Source organism: Mus caroli, unplaced genomic scaffold, assembly GCF_978045245.1.
Source record: "Mus caroli unplaced genomic scaffold, Mus_caroli_1 scaffold_15, whole genome shotgun sequence".
Lineage (NCBI taxonomy): Eukaryota > Metazoa > Chordata > Mammalia > Rodentia > Muridae > Mus > Mus caroli.
Genome location: NW_028227270.1, coordinates 111,307,178 through 111,322,002, shown reverse-complemented (window position 1 = coordinate 111,322,002; position 14,825 = coordinate 111,307,178). Strand labels below are relative to the sequence as shown.

Below are 14,825 nucleotides of genomic sequence, written 5' to 3'. Positions count from 1 at the left end.
TATCTGAAAGTAAGATGTTTTATCATTTCTAATGCTGTTAAATGAGTTACTTATTCAGTTGTTTATTCAGTTATTCAGTCTCACGTTGTTACTTATGCTGGCGTTGGACACTAGGGCTCACAGTAAATCCTGCTCCTCCCAAGTAGCTGGGACTGCAGGTATAACCTCTTATTATCCCTCAGCTCATTTTAGTGTGCGGTTTGCTTTGCTTTGGTTTTGGTTTTGGTTTTGGTTTTTTGAGATAGGACCCATCAGCGTCTGCCTCTCGAGTACGAGGACAGGTATGCACCCACGTTGGCATTTAGTTTTTAAGGAAGGCGATTTGCGTGTTCATGAAACAAGACTTGAGGACATATAGTCAGGACTGTAATTTAGGCTATGAAGACGAAGTTGCCATTTCTGTAACCGCCATCTGCTTTGCCATCAGCAAGAAACTGCTCGCCTCTCCAGAGCTCCATGGTCTGGAGGGTTTCACAGCCTTCACTACACATTCAAGGCACTCTCGCTTTGTTTCGGTTGATCGACTGATTCATATAGAAGTATTTTTTTCCAAGTGAAGTTTTGATTGAACATTCTAAGAAACTGGAACATTTTAGTATTTGGATAATCTTCCTTGGGATAAAAAGGTAAAAATGCTGTCGGTTTCAGGTATATTAAAGTTGTTTTTTGTTGTGAAACTAATCACTTAATGTGTTACAGAAAAGGTGAAGACAGATGTTCTAGAGGCTGTAATAGGTATTTAAGGGCAGTCTGATCCATTGCTTCCAGGATTGATTGGCCAATCGACCTGGCTGGGTGGATGTTCTTACTGTTCCATGTGTTCCTCTGAAGTTGTGTGCTCAGTTGAGGAAGATGACTTTTGCAATAGAGCAGGACTCATCTTTGGTGGAGCGTCTCTCCGTAGTTGTGTTCTCTTGCTGAACCTCCAAACCAGCTGGGAATGATGAGAAGCCTCAGGTTTTAGGTCTCAAGCTTTATTCCTGAGAATAGACATGCCTCTGAGCAGGGCAGGCTGCAGTACCTCTAGCTGTTTTCAACTCTAGCGTTCCCTTCTATAAATAAATGCTCACACCTAAGTTTGCTTAAAGTTTCAACCTTCACTGTTTGTCGACTGAGAGTCTTAATTGTAAATATACATTGGGATGGATGATGTGCAGCCTTTGAAGACAAAAGGTGAGGTGAATAGAGATTTTTTCCCATTCAACAATTGATGATGAGTTCTCCACGGTAGATTTCTTTAAATTATTATTATTATTTATTAATCATTTTATTTGTTTACATTTCAAATGTTCTTCCCCGCCATGAATCTCCCCCACCCCTCCTCGCCCCTCTAGCCCTCCTCTAGAGATTCCTTAAGAAGGTATCTTAAGGGCTGGCGAGATGGCTCAGTGAGTAAGAGTGCTGACTGCTCTTCCGAAGGTCCTGAGTTCAAATCCCAGCAACCCCATGGTGACTCACAACCACCTGTAATGAAATATGATGCCCTCTTCTGCTGTGTCTGAAGACAGCTACAGTGTACTTATGTATAATAATAAATAAATATTTTTTAAAAATGAAGGTATCTGAAGCTTGAAGGTCTTCTGTAGCCACTGATTCTGAATTCTGTGGGACAAGCATGTACTAATGTCACTGCCTTGTTCATTAGAACTCTTTGTTTTCAAATGTAAATGACTGAAGATTTTTGTGAGAATTGTCAGTGGTCTCAAGGAAATGTTCATCTACTCAAATAAAAAAAAAAAAAAAAAGTTAGTAAAGCTGCCCAGTGAAGAAGTGATGAATATAGGGCACAGATAGAAACAGTTGGAGTCAGGTAGCCTTGCCCTTTATAAGGATAGTTGTAATACATGTGAAATGTTGACAAGTTATTCTTTTCTTTCTTTGGATTTTATATGTATTTTGTTTGACTTGTTTGAGACATGGTCTAGCCAGGTAGTCCAGACTAGCCTCTAATTTAGGATGCTCCACCCCTTAATATCTGGGATTACAGGTGTACACCACCCTATGTTCATCTTCTTAAAGAAATGGCTTGAGTAAACAGAAGCACATACATTAATTGGATTGCAACAACAGTGACAGCAAATGAGCAGGACCAAGTAACAGACAGAGCTCAAAGCCATGATGGAGGAAGACACAGACAAGCCAGGCACAGTTGACTTGTTAATGGAAATGGTTGTGTACTGATTGCTAGGTCAGCCATGCCGAACCATGGGATAGTAAACGTAGGGAACGGTTCTTTTTAAAAAAGTCATCAGTAAACAAATGTCAGTGTATTATAAGCAGGCTGGATTTGAGAGACAATTGACTTTTAACATGAGGTTTATTTAACATTTTCATTAAACCCCTTTCCTCTCTTACATACTTTCCCAATTTAGGTTAAGTAAAAATAATTGTATGGTTTTAAACCTTTTAGAGACGTCAAGTGTAAGGGATGGCATTTCCTGGTAATGGTATTTCCCTAATGACCAAGAAAGATATGTGAATCAGTCAAGCCTGAGATAATCCTAGTGGGGTTGTCTCCTTTTCTGCCTGGCTTTTCAGACTCATGTGAAATTGTGTGAAGTGTTTGTAGAAACAACTTTTTTCTTTTTAAAGATTTATTATTATATCTAAGTACATTCTAGCTGTCTTCAGATGCACCAGAAGAGGACGTCAGATCTCATTGCGGATGGTTGTGAGCCACCAACCATGTGGTTGCTGGGATTTGAACTCAGGACCTTCAGAAGAGCAGTCGGTGCTCTTAACCACTGAGCCATCTCTCCAGCCCTAGAAACAACTTTCTCATGATTATTGGAAGAGGAGCACAATACAGAGTAAAAGGAAGAGGTTTTTCTGAGGGGTGAAGGGCTCCATCTTGCCAAGCTGTGCTTGTCCACATGCTGTAGCTTTTTGGAAGCAAACTTACAGAGCCATTTACATTCTATTACAGCCACATGCAAAATGAGAGATAGGAGTCACTCCTACTCCCAAATCCTGCAGGGGATTGTTTTAGGTTTCCTTATAAACCAATACTGGAGTGGTGATTCGGGGTTTGTCAGAATATTAATGTGTAATATGACATCTTTCCTAACAGAGGCTTAACCTAATGAGATGAACCAAATTCTCAGGGTTTTTGTTTTGTTTCGTTTTGGTCTGGTTTGGTTGGTTGGTTTATATTAAGAAGAATGCCAACTAGAAAAAAAGTAAAAAAAGTGTCCTTTAGTAATTTGTGAATGAAAATGAGGACATGATGGCTCCTAGGTATAGTTGAGGAGAAGTGTTTTATTGTAGATATGAGGGAGAGGACAGCCAGAGGCATCTGGAAAGACTGAAACCACACCATGTGTCTTAGGGTTTCTCTGCTGTAAACAGACACCATGACAACATTTCACTGGGGCTGGCTTACAGGTTCAGAGGTTCAGTCCATTATCATCAAGGTGGGAACATGGCAGCATCCAGGCAAGCATGGTGCAGGAGGAGCTGAGAGTTGTACATCTTCTGAAGGCTGCTAGAATACTGACTTCCAGGCAGCTAGCAGGAGAGACTTACAACCCATACCCACAGTGACACACCTACTCCAACAAGGCCACACCTTCTAATAGTGCCACTCCCTGGTCTGAGCATACAGAATCCATCATACCAGGAGAGAAGTGGCGCAAGTGGACCAAGAGGCCCAGGGCAGAGTACCAAGACCCCAAGAGAGTTTGCAGTCAGAATGCCTGAGTTATTATAGGAATCAGAAGCTGGGGAAAAGGAAATGGGCCTCTGGCTGGAGAGGTGTAGGTGGGTGGTGAGAAGTGCTGGGAGGAGCCATGGTACTGAGTGCAGTCTGCCCCAGGTTTCTCTGGGGCCTAGCAGTGTGTCACAAAAGCAGTCATACGTTCTAAATTAGATTTTTATTATTGTGACATTTAAAAATACAGTTTTATTTGGTATATTTCTTGTGAATTGATTACCTTTCCAGTCAGATTTTGCTAATAAATTGTTCTATCTGTGTCTGATTTTATCACCCCTCTCCCCCAGCACAAACAACTCGAATCCTACCACTAGCTGTTTCAGTAGAAGCACAGGTGTGCGTGCATAAAAGGAAATTTAAAATAATCTTGAAGCTTATTGGCCATGTCTGATTAGGAGTACACCTGTGCTGGGTGCCAGAGTAAATGAACAATTAGGTACTGTACTGAGATTGGGTTCATTTCTTTCATCTGCCACTATCTTTGAATAACACATTTACTATAAGAATACTCATTAAGGAGACTATTATAGAGATACCAAGTCTGTAAAAACAAAGAGCTAGAATAGCAGCCTTCCTGGAGACAGCCATCTTTTCCTCTGTACATATTCCCACTATTGAAGATGAATTCGTATGTAATCTGTGAGTTGAAAGAAAGGAGCAGAGTCGCCTCCCCTGAGGAGCTCGACATTGTGTGTAGAGTGTGTGTGTAAAACCAGACTACACATTTTAGATATGTCAGAATGATGCTGACAGCCATGAGGGAGTATGATCTAGCAACATGGAGCAGATGAATGAGACCCTCCAGTTCCTATTTTGTCTCACTTCCTTACACCTCCTCCCTAGAAATAGAAAAATAATAACACTAAGAAATAGCCTTCTTTTCAGCCCTACAATGCTAGAGTTTTATTTTAATAACTCTCCATTAGATCTACTTTGACAATCCCCCCCCCTCGATGAGTTTACTTAGTTTCAAGGAAGCCAGAGTCTAGTAGGTAAACTGTTTCACTTATAAATACATTTGGACATTAAAAGTAAACACAATTTGGCTTTTAAAATTGATTGCCCAGGGATCCACACAGTACTTAAGGCAGCTGTACAGTTGTGAATAGCCTGTTTTTCTTATTCAGAAAAACTGTTTACTTACCTAGTTGAATATTATTCATTGACTATTTTTTAACTTGCAAAGTTTATTTTTGTGTGTGTATGTAGTTGCATGTGTGTGTGTATGTGCCTGTGTGACCCCAGCCCATGCCAGGGTGCATGTGTAGAAGTGAGGACAGCTTTCTCGAGTTTATTCTTTTCTGCCGCCCTTTAGGATCCCCAGATCAAGTGAAAGCATCAGGCCTGTGCTCAATCAAGTACTTCCACCCTCTGAGCCGTCTTGTTGGCCCCTCGTTTACCTTTTTTTTCTTTTTCCTTTTTGGTAAACTTTTAGAAATTAAGTTGGAGTTCTTGAAGCATGGGACTGTATAGTAGCGTCCAGTACTTTCCCTGTGTTTCATCCCTTAGCTAGTTGGTCCCAGTCATGAGACTGAGAAGGGACCGTGGTCAACGTCATTGTATGAATGCTGATGGCGAAGGGCATACAGTACTTACTTGGTCAGCACTGTAGTGAGTCATTTGTGTTTGAGTGATAATGAAAGATGCATCAGTGGACTGAGTTGTACTGTTGTATCCTTGCTACAGTGTGTCTATCTGTGCAAGAAGTGAAACCTTAATCACACATGGTCAATCTCTTTGCTTATTTCTTTCTAGTTTTGTTTTTTAAGTAACTACTAAGTTATGTGAATTTTAAAAATCTAGTTACAACTTTACTGTTTATCATTTCATATCATTTTTTTTTTTTTTACTTTGCTGGTTTTGTCAATTTTTAAATCGTTGTGATTGATTGTACTAGTTTCTGCTTTTCTGTAGTTGAGTGTCTTATTTCCTTTTTATGGCAAAAGCCAACACAATTATTGTTCATAAAAATGGTTTGCAGCCGGGCGTGGTGGCGCACGCCTTTGATCCCAGCACTTGGAAGGCAGAGGCAGGCGGATTTCTGAGTTCGAGGCCAGCCTGGTGTACAAAGTGAGTTCCAGGACAGCCAGGACTATACCGAGAAACCCTGTCTCAAAAAAACAAAAGCAAAAACAAACAAAAAAAAAGTGCTTTGCACATTTCCTTTGATTTCATCAGGACACATTTTAAGTATAAATAAATGTGACATTTTAATTGAGTATCAGTAATATCTAAGTCATATTTTCCTTAGTTAGATTTAAATATACAAAGTAAAGAGTACAGTTTCATAAACCTCACTCAGCTGACCTGTACTATCTGGTTTCAGCAGCCATTGATCTGCTGTCCTTGTGGTTTTGTTTCTTTTTCCCCTCTTTAAATTTTATTAGCATATTTAAAAAACAAATTCCAGATTGTATTAGTGTTTCCCATTCTTATGACAAACTGCCTAATAAGTAATTAAAGGGAGGGAGGGGTTTCTGGCTCTCAGTTTGAGGCCATATATTCCATCTGGCAGCAAAGGCACTATATGTAGCAGACCAGGAAGTGGGGAAAATGCCTAGAGTTCCAGTTTCAGTGATAAGACTGAAAAATGGCCCCAGTCAGGATCTGATTGACAGTTTTATCCTATAAAGTAGGATAAAAATCCCTCTGGTAAGCCGGGCGTGGTGGCGCACGCCTTTAATCCCAGCACTCGGGAGGCAGAGGCAGGCGGATTTCTGAGTTCGAGGCCAGCCTGGTCTACAAAGTGAGTTCCAGGACAGCCCGGGCTATACAGAGAAACCCTGTCTCGAAAAACCAAAAAAAAACAAAAAAAAAAAACAAAAAAAAAATCCCTCTGGTCTCAGACTACTAAATGCTAAAATTGTAGCCATATGCCACTATGTTAAGCACTAAACTCTTTTAACATCTTGGTATTTTTAATGATTAATTTTTTTTATTAATTAATTTCATGTGTGTGAGTACACTGTCGCTGTCTTCAGACACACCAGAAAAAGGCATATCAGATCCCATTACAGATGGTTGTGAGCCACCATGTGGTTGCTGGGAATTGAACTCAGGGCCTCTGGAAGAGCAGTCAGTGCTCTTAACCGCTGAGCTGTCTCTAGCCCACATCTTGATACTTTAAAATCATTCATTCTTTGCCTCTCCTGCTGTGGCTTAGTGTTCGTGTAGTGTAGGCACACTTACTGTGAACGGTTTCCTTAGTGTTCGTGTAGTGTAGCCACACTTACTGTGAACGGTTTCCTTAGTGTTCGTGTAGTGTAGCCACACTTACTGTGAACGGTTTCCTTAGTGTTCGTGTAGTGTAGCCACACTTACTGTGAACGGTTTCCTTAGTGTTCTTGTAGTGTAGCCACACTTACTGTGAGCGGTTTCCTTACTTTCATATTAAGATATCCCAGGGTTGTCTTTAAAACAACAAAAACAAAACCCAACCTACTAGGTGTCAGACAAGCTGCTGATAGCCCTTTAGACATTTTTTTTTCTTCTTTTTTTTTTTTTTTTAAAGATTTATTTTATTTATATGAGTACACTGTAGCTGTCTTCAGACACACCAGAAGAGGGCGTCAGATCTCATTACAGGTGGTTGTGAGTCACCATGTGGGTGCTGGGGATTGAACTCAGGACCCTTGGAAGAGCAGTCAGTGCTCTTACCTGCTGAGCTGTCTCTCCAGCTCTGTTTTCTTCTTAATATTGAGACTCATACTCATTCTGGCACCAAACCTGCAAGGCAGCCGAGATTGACCTTGAACTTCAAATTGTCCTGCCTCCATTTCCTGAGATTATATAGTAGGTAGTACAGTGTGGTACTACACACCTAGTTTACATGGTGATGGGAATTGAACCCTGCATCCCTGATCCCCTTTGTCTTCTTACTGAGCAGCCTGTTTGCTTGTGCATGAATGCTGTTGTGTGGTATATAGTTGTATACATGTACATATGTATATGCACATCTGTATGTATGTGTGTGGAATTCAAAGGTCAAAGGCTTATTGAGAGAGACAGTCTCTCACTGAACCTAGAGCTCAATGATTAGCCTACAGTAATTAGGCTTCTGCACCTAACTTTTTATGTATGTGCCAGGGATCTGAACTCAGTTCCTCACACTCAATGCTAAGTACTTTGTTGTCTGGACTATCTCCCCAACTTGAAGCAGCCTTCTCAGTCCTCGAATAAAGACTGCATTAGCAACAACAACAACAACAAAACCTGAACAAGGTACATACATACAGTTAAAATTCATTAAAGCCCATAATGGCTGTGGAACAGTCATGAGGCGTGAAAGTAAAGTGTTTGCAGTTACAGGTTAGAAGAGGGAATGGACTGGAGAAGGGCTGGGAAACGTGACTAAAGTGGAAGAGGAAAGAAGAGTGAGTTTTTAAAAGTTCACTTAGCAATGAAAATTTTAAAAAGGATTAGATATATATGTGGGGGGAAAAAGGCATGATAGCTCTTAAACTCAAAATACTATTCAAAGTATAGTAAATGACCTGTTGGAGTGACTTTCTCTCAGTTCTCCAAAATTGGACTCTTCCTGGTAGGCGGGGGTAGGAGTTGAGTGTGGGGAGAGTGTCAGTTAAACTGGGAGAGTCTTTCTTACAATTTATATTGGTGCCGAGCACATGCTAGACAAGTGTGTCTGTCACTGCAGTCTTCACTTGAGTAGCGTCTGTGCTTTGTGTACTGGGAACCTCTGATGGCCACACTTAACTGAGTAGGCTGTGAGCTGGGCAGGTTCTCTCCTCCTCCCCCAGCTACCTCAAATACCCCAGATGCTCTGAGCCTGACTCTGGAGTGCTCTGGAATCAGGGAAGCATCTGTACAAGTGCTCTATGAGATACAGCTTCAGTCCTCTGCAGCTTCAGTGTTCAGCTTCTGCTGCAACAGCAGACCAAAGTCTCCAGAGGTTAAGGCATCCCCTGCCCCAGGGCTTGACAGATTTGGATGAGACTATCCTGCTCACTCCCTGGTTGACACTAAGCCCTGTGCCACTTAGGTTTTTTCACTCACGTTCTTTTTTTTTTTTTTTTTTTGTTTTTTGTTTTTTGTTTTTTGTTTTTTGTTTTTTCGAGACAGGGTTTCTCTGTGTAGTCCTGGCTGTCCTGGAACTCACTCTGTAGACCAGGCTGGCCTCGAACTCAGAAATCCGCCTGCCTCTGCCTCCCAAGTGCTGGGATTAAAGGCGTGCGCCACCACGCCCGGCTCACTCACGTTCTTTGAAACAGTGTTTCTTGTTATTCTGACTCTTGTCATTCACTGTGATTCAAGACCAGCTTCATCTTAAGTAGTTTTCTTTTTTGTCCTTTTTCTTTTCATTTTATTAATTATATTACTTATTTACATCTCAAATGTTGTCCCCCTTCCTGGTCCCTCCTTCCTAGTAGTTTTCTTTCTTTCTTTCTTTCTTTCTTTCTTTCTTTCTTTCTTTCTTTCTTTCTTTCTTTCTTTCTTTCTTTTTCTTTCTTTCTTTTTGTATCTTGAAGCCACAAAAGTTTTTATTTACAAAACATATACACCTATACATCTGGACCTGTCATCGTGGGAATAGGCTAGTGTGGAAGAGGCCCGTCCGTCCCTGGAAGGCTTGGCTCGGGGCCAGCAATAGGTGCTCAGAATAGACGCTCCTGTACCTATCTGGGTGGGTGGTGAATGGCGGGGTGTGGACGGTCTTGTCTTGATGTCCAGCAGGGGCATCCGCTTGTGCTGGTTGCTGCTCTGCCAGCCATGAACCATCTTTGGGGTCTCCCACATCAGATGGCAGCTCTTACTCAACTTCCTGTAGTTCTTCCACAGGGTCATAGCTATACATGGGAAGCAGGTGATGGTGAAGCTGGTCCACCCGCTTTTTCTTCTGCACATACATTACCACGGCCACCACCACCCCGACCAGGGTGATGAGGAAGAAGGGCCCCAGCACATAGCCCACCATAGAGTCGCTGTTGGCCTGGGGCATTGGGCACTGTCGTGTTACTCATGACATCAGTAGCCAGATGGCTGAATGGATGGACTGCATGGGCAGTGGTGGCCTTGGGAGGGTGCCTCTTCTGGGCTCCCTCCCGCCGTGCAGTGCAGCCCTGACAGCAACACCTTGGGTTGGCCCCGGCCTTGGAAGAGCCCTCCCTAGTAGTTTTCTTACATACCTAAATCTGCCCTTCAGAATTGACCTGACTGGGCTAGGGAGATAGCTGACTTTGTAAGAACACTTAACACACAGCGTGAGGACCTGAGTTTAAATCTTAGGCACTCACATAAAAAGCTGGATATGACCATTCATATCTGTAACCCTAGCGCTGTGGGAGCCAGAGACAGGAGGGTCACTAGGGTTGGCAGTCACCCTGCCTCCACATTACTGAAACTCACTCATTCTCAAAGGTTTAAGACAAAGAGTGCATGCATACACATGTACATCTGTATCCACACATTTAAAACAGAGAGCTGCCCTCCCTCCAGCTTCTTTGTTTTTTTAGGGGTGGGTTGGGCAAATACTAAGTAGTTTTTCTTTACTCAGGTGATTTAGGATAATCTATATGACTTATAAAATACCTGTTTAGGGCTGAGGATATAGGTAAGGTGGTAGAGTTCTTGTCTGCTATGCACAAGGTCCTGGGTTCAACTCCCAGCACAGCATAAAAGGCATGGTAGGGCATGCCTGCAATCCGAGCATGCAGAAAATGGAGACTGTAGAACCAGAAGTTACAAGTTTTCTGACTACACAGCAAGCAAGGTCAAAGACAGCCTGAGCTACAATCCTTAGGGAGTCATGGGGCCTCATGAGTGCCCACTCCCACATGGTAGGTTGATGGTCCTAGTCTTGCTCCACAATCACAGCTGCTGTGGGTTCAGGAGTGTTGTGGCCATGTTGTGCCTAGCAGAGAGCTTTCCTAAATATTTTATCCTTTAGGTTCTTACAGTCTTTAAACTGTCTTCTATGATGTCCCCTGAGCCTTATGGTAGGTGACTGTGGATGTCCCATTGATTACTGAATGTGCAGCGGTCACTGTGATCACTTTGACCACTGTGAGTCTGTAGTTACTGCTGCTCACTGCAGGGGATGTCTCTTGTGCCAGAGTTGACAGCTTTTGCAAAAGCCTAAGAGGGAGAAATGATGGGTATATCATAGCAAAATGAGACTTATAGCCTCCACAGGCCCAGCTCTGACCAGGCTTTATGAGACCAGAAGGGATTCCCCCCTGGAGTGGAGTGGGTCTCAATACCAGCCAAAATGAAGAGGACATACCTCTATCTTACTAGCAGGGCACACCCTACCTAACAGGTTGATAATATACCATGAAAGACCCACCAGCCCATTCTGGTACTGTAGAGGCTACCTGGGGAGAAAGGTTTTCATCTCAGTTCAAATTGATTTCTCTGTGACCTGCAACGAGATCATGTGGCGTCTTCAGCAGTAAGGTCATTAGTCCTGGTTGGCAGTCAACCACTGTGGCAATTGCCTGTGTTGTTTGATATTCTCAGATCTTCCTGACCAGCAACTTGGGAGGTGAGAGGAGTCATTGGGGACTCTCATTTAATAACCTATGGCTTCTGAGAGTTAGATTATCTACGCAGTCAAGTTACTTCTGTTCAACTTCATATTTTTAAATTAGCTTACCAAGTATCCTTAAAGCTTTTTCATAGGGTAGACACCCCCCTAATTCCCTCCTGTTTCCTTTTCTTCCATTTTTCTTCCTTTTCTTTTCTTTCTGTTTTTTGTTTGTTTGGTTCTTTCAAGGTAGTGTTTCTCTGTGTAGCTTTGGCTGTCCTTGAATGCGTGTGTAGACCAGGATGACCTCACACGCAGAGAGATTTGCCTGTCTCTGCCTCCCAAGTGTTGGGATCAAAGAGGCGCAGCGCTTCATCTGGCCCTTTTAACCAACCATCGTCATTCGTCCCACTTCCTAGTGTCCCCTCCACCCAGATAGCACATGTGTTCTAACAGTACCCTCCTGAAATTGGCTGTTACTTATTAAATTTCATTTCTTTTTTCAGTCAGGATCTCATTATGCAGCCCTACCTGGTCTGGAACTTGCTTTGTAAATCAGGCTGGCTTCTTAAAGAGATCTGCTTGTTTCTGTTCCTCCTACCCCCCCCCCCCCCCCCCCGGTTTTGGATTTAAAGATCTATGCTAATATGTGTGTGAGAGATTGCTTTTGATTATCAAATAATCTCCTTAATAAGAGTGTTGGAAATTAGAACCAGGTTTTGGAGACTAGAAAGAAGCATTAAAAAGATGGAAAACCCCTGTACATCCTTAGCTGTTGGAAAAATGCGCCCAAGGCAGCTGACATCTCCAGTTCTGGCCTCAATAGGCGCTAATAAGTACAGACAGACACACAGGCAAAACACTCAAACACATAAGTAAATAAAGACAGCAGATGACAACAAATGCTGGTAAGGCTATGGGGAGAGGGCCAGCGGACATGTGAACTCGTATATATCCATTATGAAATTCCTCAAAATAACAGTTTAGTATAACCTGACTATACATGGGTCTGTGTATACCAAGTCAGCACACAATACTTACTCACCTGTGTTTATTGCTGCACTCTTCTTAATGGTCAAGTAATGGAGCCAGCCTAGATGGCCATCAATACATAGCCAGCCTAGAAGATATGGTACATAACAGAATTTTACACATGAAATCAAGATATTTGCAGGAAAATGGATGCAGCTGAAAATCAAACCACATTCAAGACAAGTCCACTGTTTGTCTCCTTTGGAACCTACATTTAAAATTTTCAGTTCTCTCCTCCCTCTTCCTCCTTCTCCCTCTGTGTTTATATACATATATATGTGTATGGCAGTCACAAAGCAAGGGTCATGAGATGTTGGGGGATGGGAATAGGACGATGGAATGCAAGTGATAAAGAATACTTTGGGACTAGCTGGGAGAAGAAAGAGAACCCAGCTGGAAAGTTCTGGACATGAAAGAAGACAGTGGGAAAGGGGACTCAGGAGAACAAAGTATAATGAGGTGTGTGATGAAGCCCGATGCTTTGTGTGCTAACTTAATTAAAATAGTATAAGTGAAAAAAACCTGTATGGAGACTTAGTGAAACCAAACAAGTTACTTTTATCTGCCCCGCCCACCTCACGCCCAGTTGTTTTCAGAAGTGACTGAAAGGTACCTGGCCTACATTGAACTCTTTATCTTATTTGTAAAGCATTAAAGAAGATATGCCTTTAACTCAGAACTAAAATAAATGATTATGAATCCTCACAGTAATAGTCATGAAAGTTGTCTCTAAGTCATTTTTAAGAGTTAGATATAGTATGTGAAGTTTATTGCCTAGTGCTGAGTTTAGAGAATATTTCCTGAATGATCCAATGTTTGTATAACTCTGCTCAAATATTTTTAGCTTCTTTCTAGTGAAATCATTCTTTTGCAATTATTGTTTAATGTACCTCTGGCTGACCTGAAACTTGATATATAGACCAGACTGGTTGATTTGCTTGCCTTTGCTTCTTGAATGCTGGGATTAAGAATATTTGCTACCATGCCTCATCCACAATTGTTCTTGATCAAGATAAATAAACAGGGGACCATTCAAAAACTATAAAGATACAAATTTGGGTTTCACAAAAAGTTTTCTATTTTTGAAATTGGTGGATTCTGTGATTTGTTACTATATACTTAACTAAGGTATACATGGTAAAATGGTTCTTGTCATTCGTCATCTCACATTGTGACTTTTTATGTGTACATCTACATGCAAAGCAGATTTCTGTGCACAGTAACTGACAGGAGACATCCTGCTAGATTACTGCACTGTTGAGTTCTTTGACCCGTGGCTTCCTCTCTTCTTCCCAGGCCCAGGAAACTACCATTCTGTTTCCCTCTTTCCCTCACTCTCCCCACCCCTCTGTCTGTGTGTCTTTGATTAGGTTGTATTTGTAAGGGAATTCATGCAGTATTAAACTTGCAGTGCTTGATGATTGATTCCCTTAGCTCAGCATCTCTCAGGTTTATCTGTTCACGTTCAGAAAATAACAAGATTGATCTAAGTCTGAGCAAGCGCACACTCCCTCCGTTACTCCTTTATCTATCAGTGAGTCTTTCATTTCTATCTGTCTTGGCTAGTGTGTAGTGCAGTGAGCATGGGCTGTCTTCATGAGGAGCTAATTGCATTTTCTTTGGATGTATACCAAAAAATGGAATTGCTGGATCGTGTAGTGTAGTAGTTCTCTTTTTAAAAGTTTGAGAACTAATGTAACGGCACACAGGTCCTTCCAGCAGCATTCCCCATTCTCCACACCCAGGCCAACACTTGTCGCCCGTCTTTTTTATAGCCATCCCAACAGGTGCATGATGGTGTCTTTTGTGGTTTTAATTAGCTTTTCCCTGACGATTACTGAGGTATTTGAATATTTTAGTATGTATGTGTGTTATTTTCCATTGGGAACGTGTGTGTGCCGTCACACTCGCACGCACACGCTTGCATTCTTTGGCCAGGTTTGAAATTAGTTTGATTTTTGCTCTTGAGCTGTGAATATTCCTCATGTGCCTTGACTATCAACCCCTTAATTTTAGGTTTTAAGATGAATACCTGAGCTTTTCTTTGTTAGCACATGTTTTCTAAGGTTTCGGATGTAGCCTTTACCCGGTTGGTCTGAAGGAGAAACTTGCTGCTTGCTTAGTGAATAGCATGAGTGTTCTGGGCAAATGTTTCTAAACTACTTGGAATCCAGAGGGCAAACAAATATTCTGAAAGACTCTGGCAGTCTCAGCTTAGTAATTTACTTTAAGAATCAGTTATAATGCTGGGTGGAGTGGCTCACACTTGTGATCCCAGCATTGGGAAATCTAAGGCAGGAGGATTGTGATGAGTTAGTTGTATGCGACGTGGGCTCCTATGAATTCCAGGCTAGCTTAGACCTGGAACATTTAGATAAAACAATAAAAACTGGTGCTTCTCAAATCAAAGCTAACTTTCACACTCTGTCTTTTCCAGCGTCCTGAGGTTAGCATTATACTTTTCCAGTGGAGCCCATGACTTCTGATCAGGACGCTAAAGTTGTGGCTGAACCGCAGGCACAGCGAGTCCAGGAGGGCAAGGACAGCTCTCATCTGGTAGGTGTTGTTAGAGGGGAGGCCCAGAGGGAGGCCTGTAGG

At 42.1% G+C, this 14,825-nt stretch overlaps 1 protein-coding gene and 1 pseudogene across 3 annotated transcripts in view; one reads left to right on the top strand and one right to left on the bottom strand.

Annotated features, from left to right (window-relative positions):
• Larp4b (La ribonucleoprotein 4B) overlaps positions 1-14,825 on the top strand; it is an 82,919-nt gene that overhangs the window by 15,198 nt on the left and 52,896 nt on the right. For all 3 annotated transcript variants that reach the window (XM_085831298.1, XM_021180161.3, XM_029468571.2), the window contains exon 2: positions 14,665-14,783. In XM_085831298.1, the coding sequence (XP_085687424.1) occupies positions 14,703-14,783 (81 nt within the window). In that variant the 5' untranslated portion in view covers positions 14,665-14,702. The remainder of the gene's footprint in view (positions 1-14,664; positions 14,784-14,825) is intronic.
• Positions 9,215-9,732, bottom strand: LOC110308435 (small integral membrane protein 29 pseudogene; annotated as a pseudogene).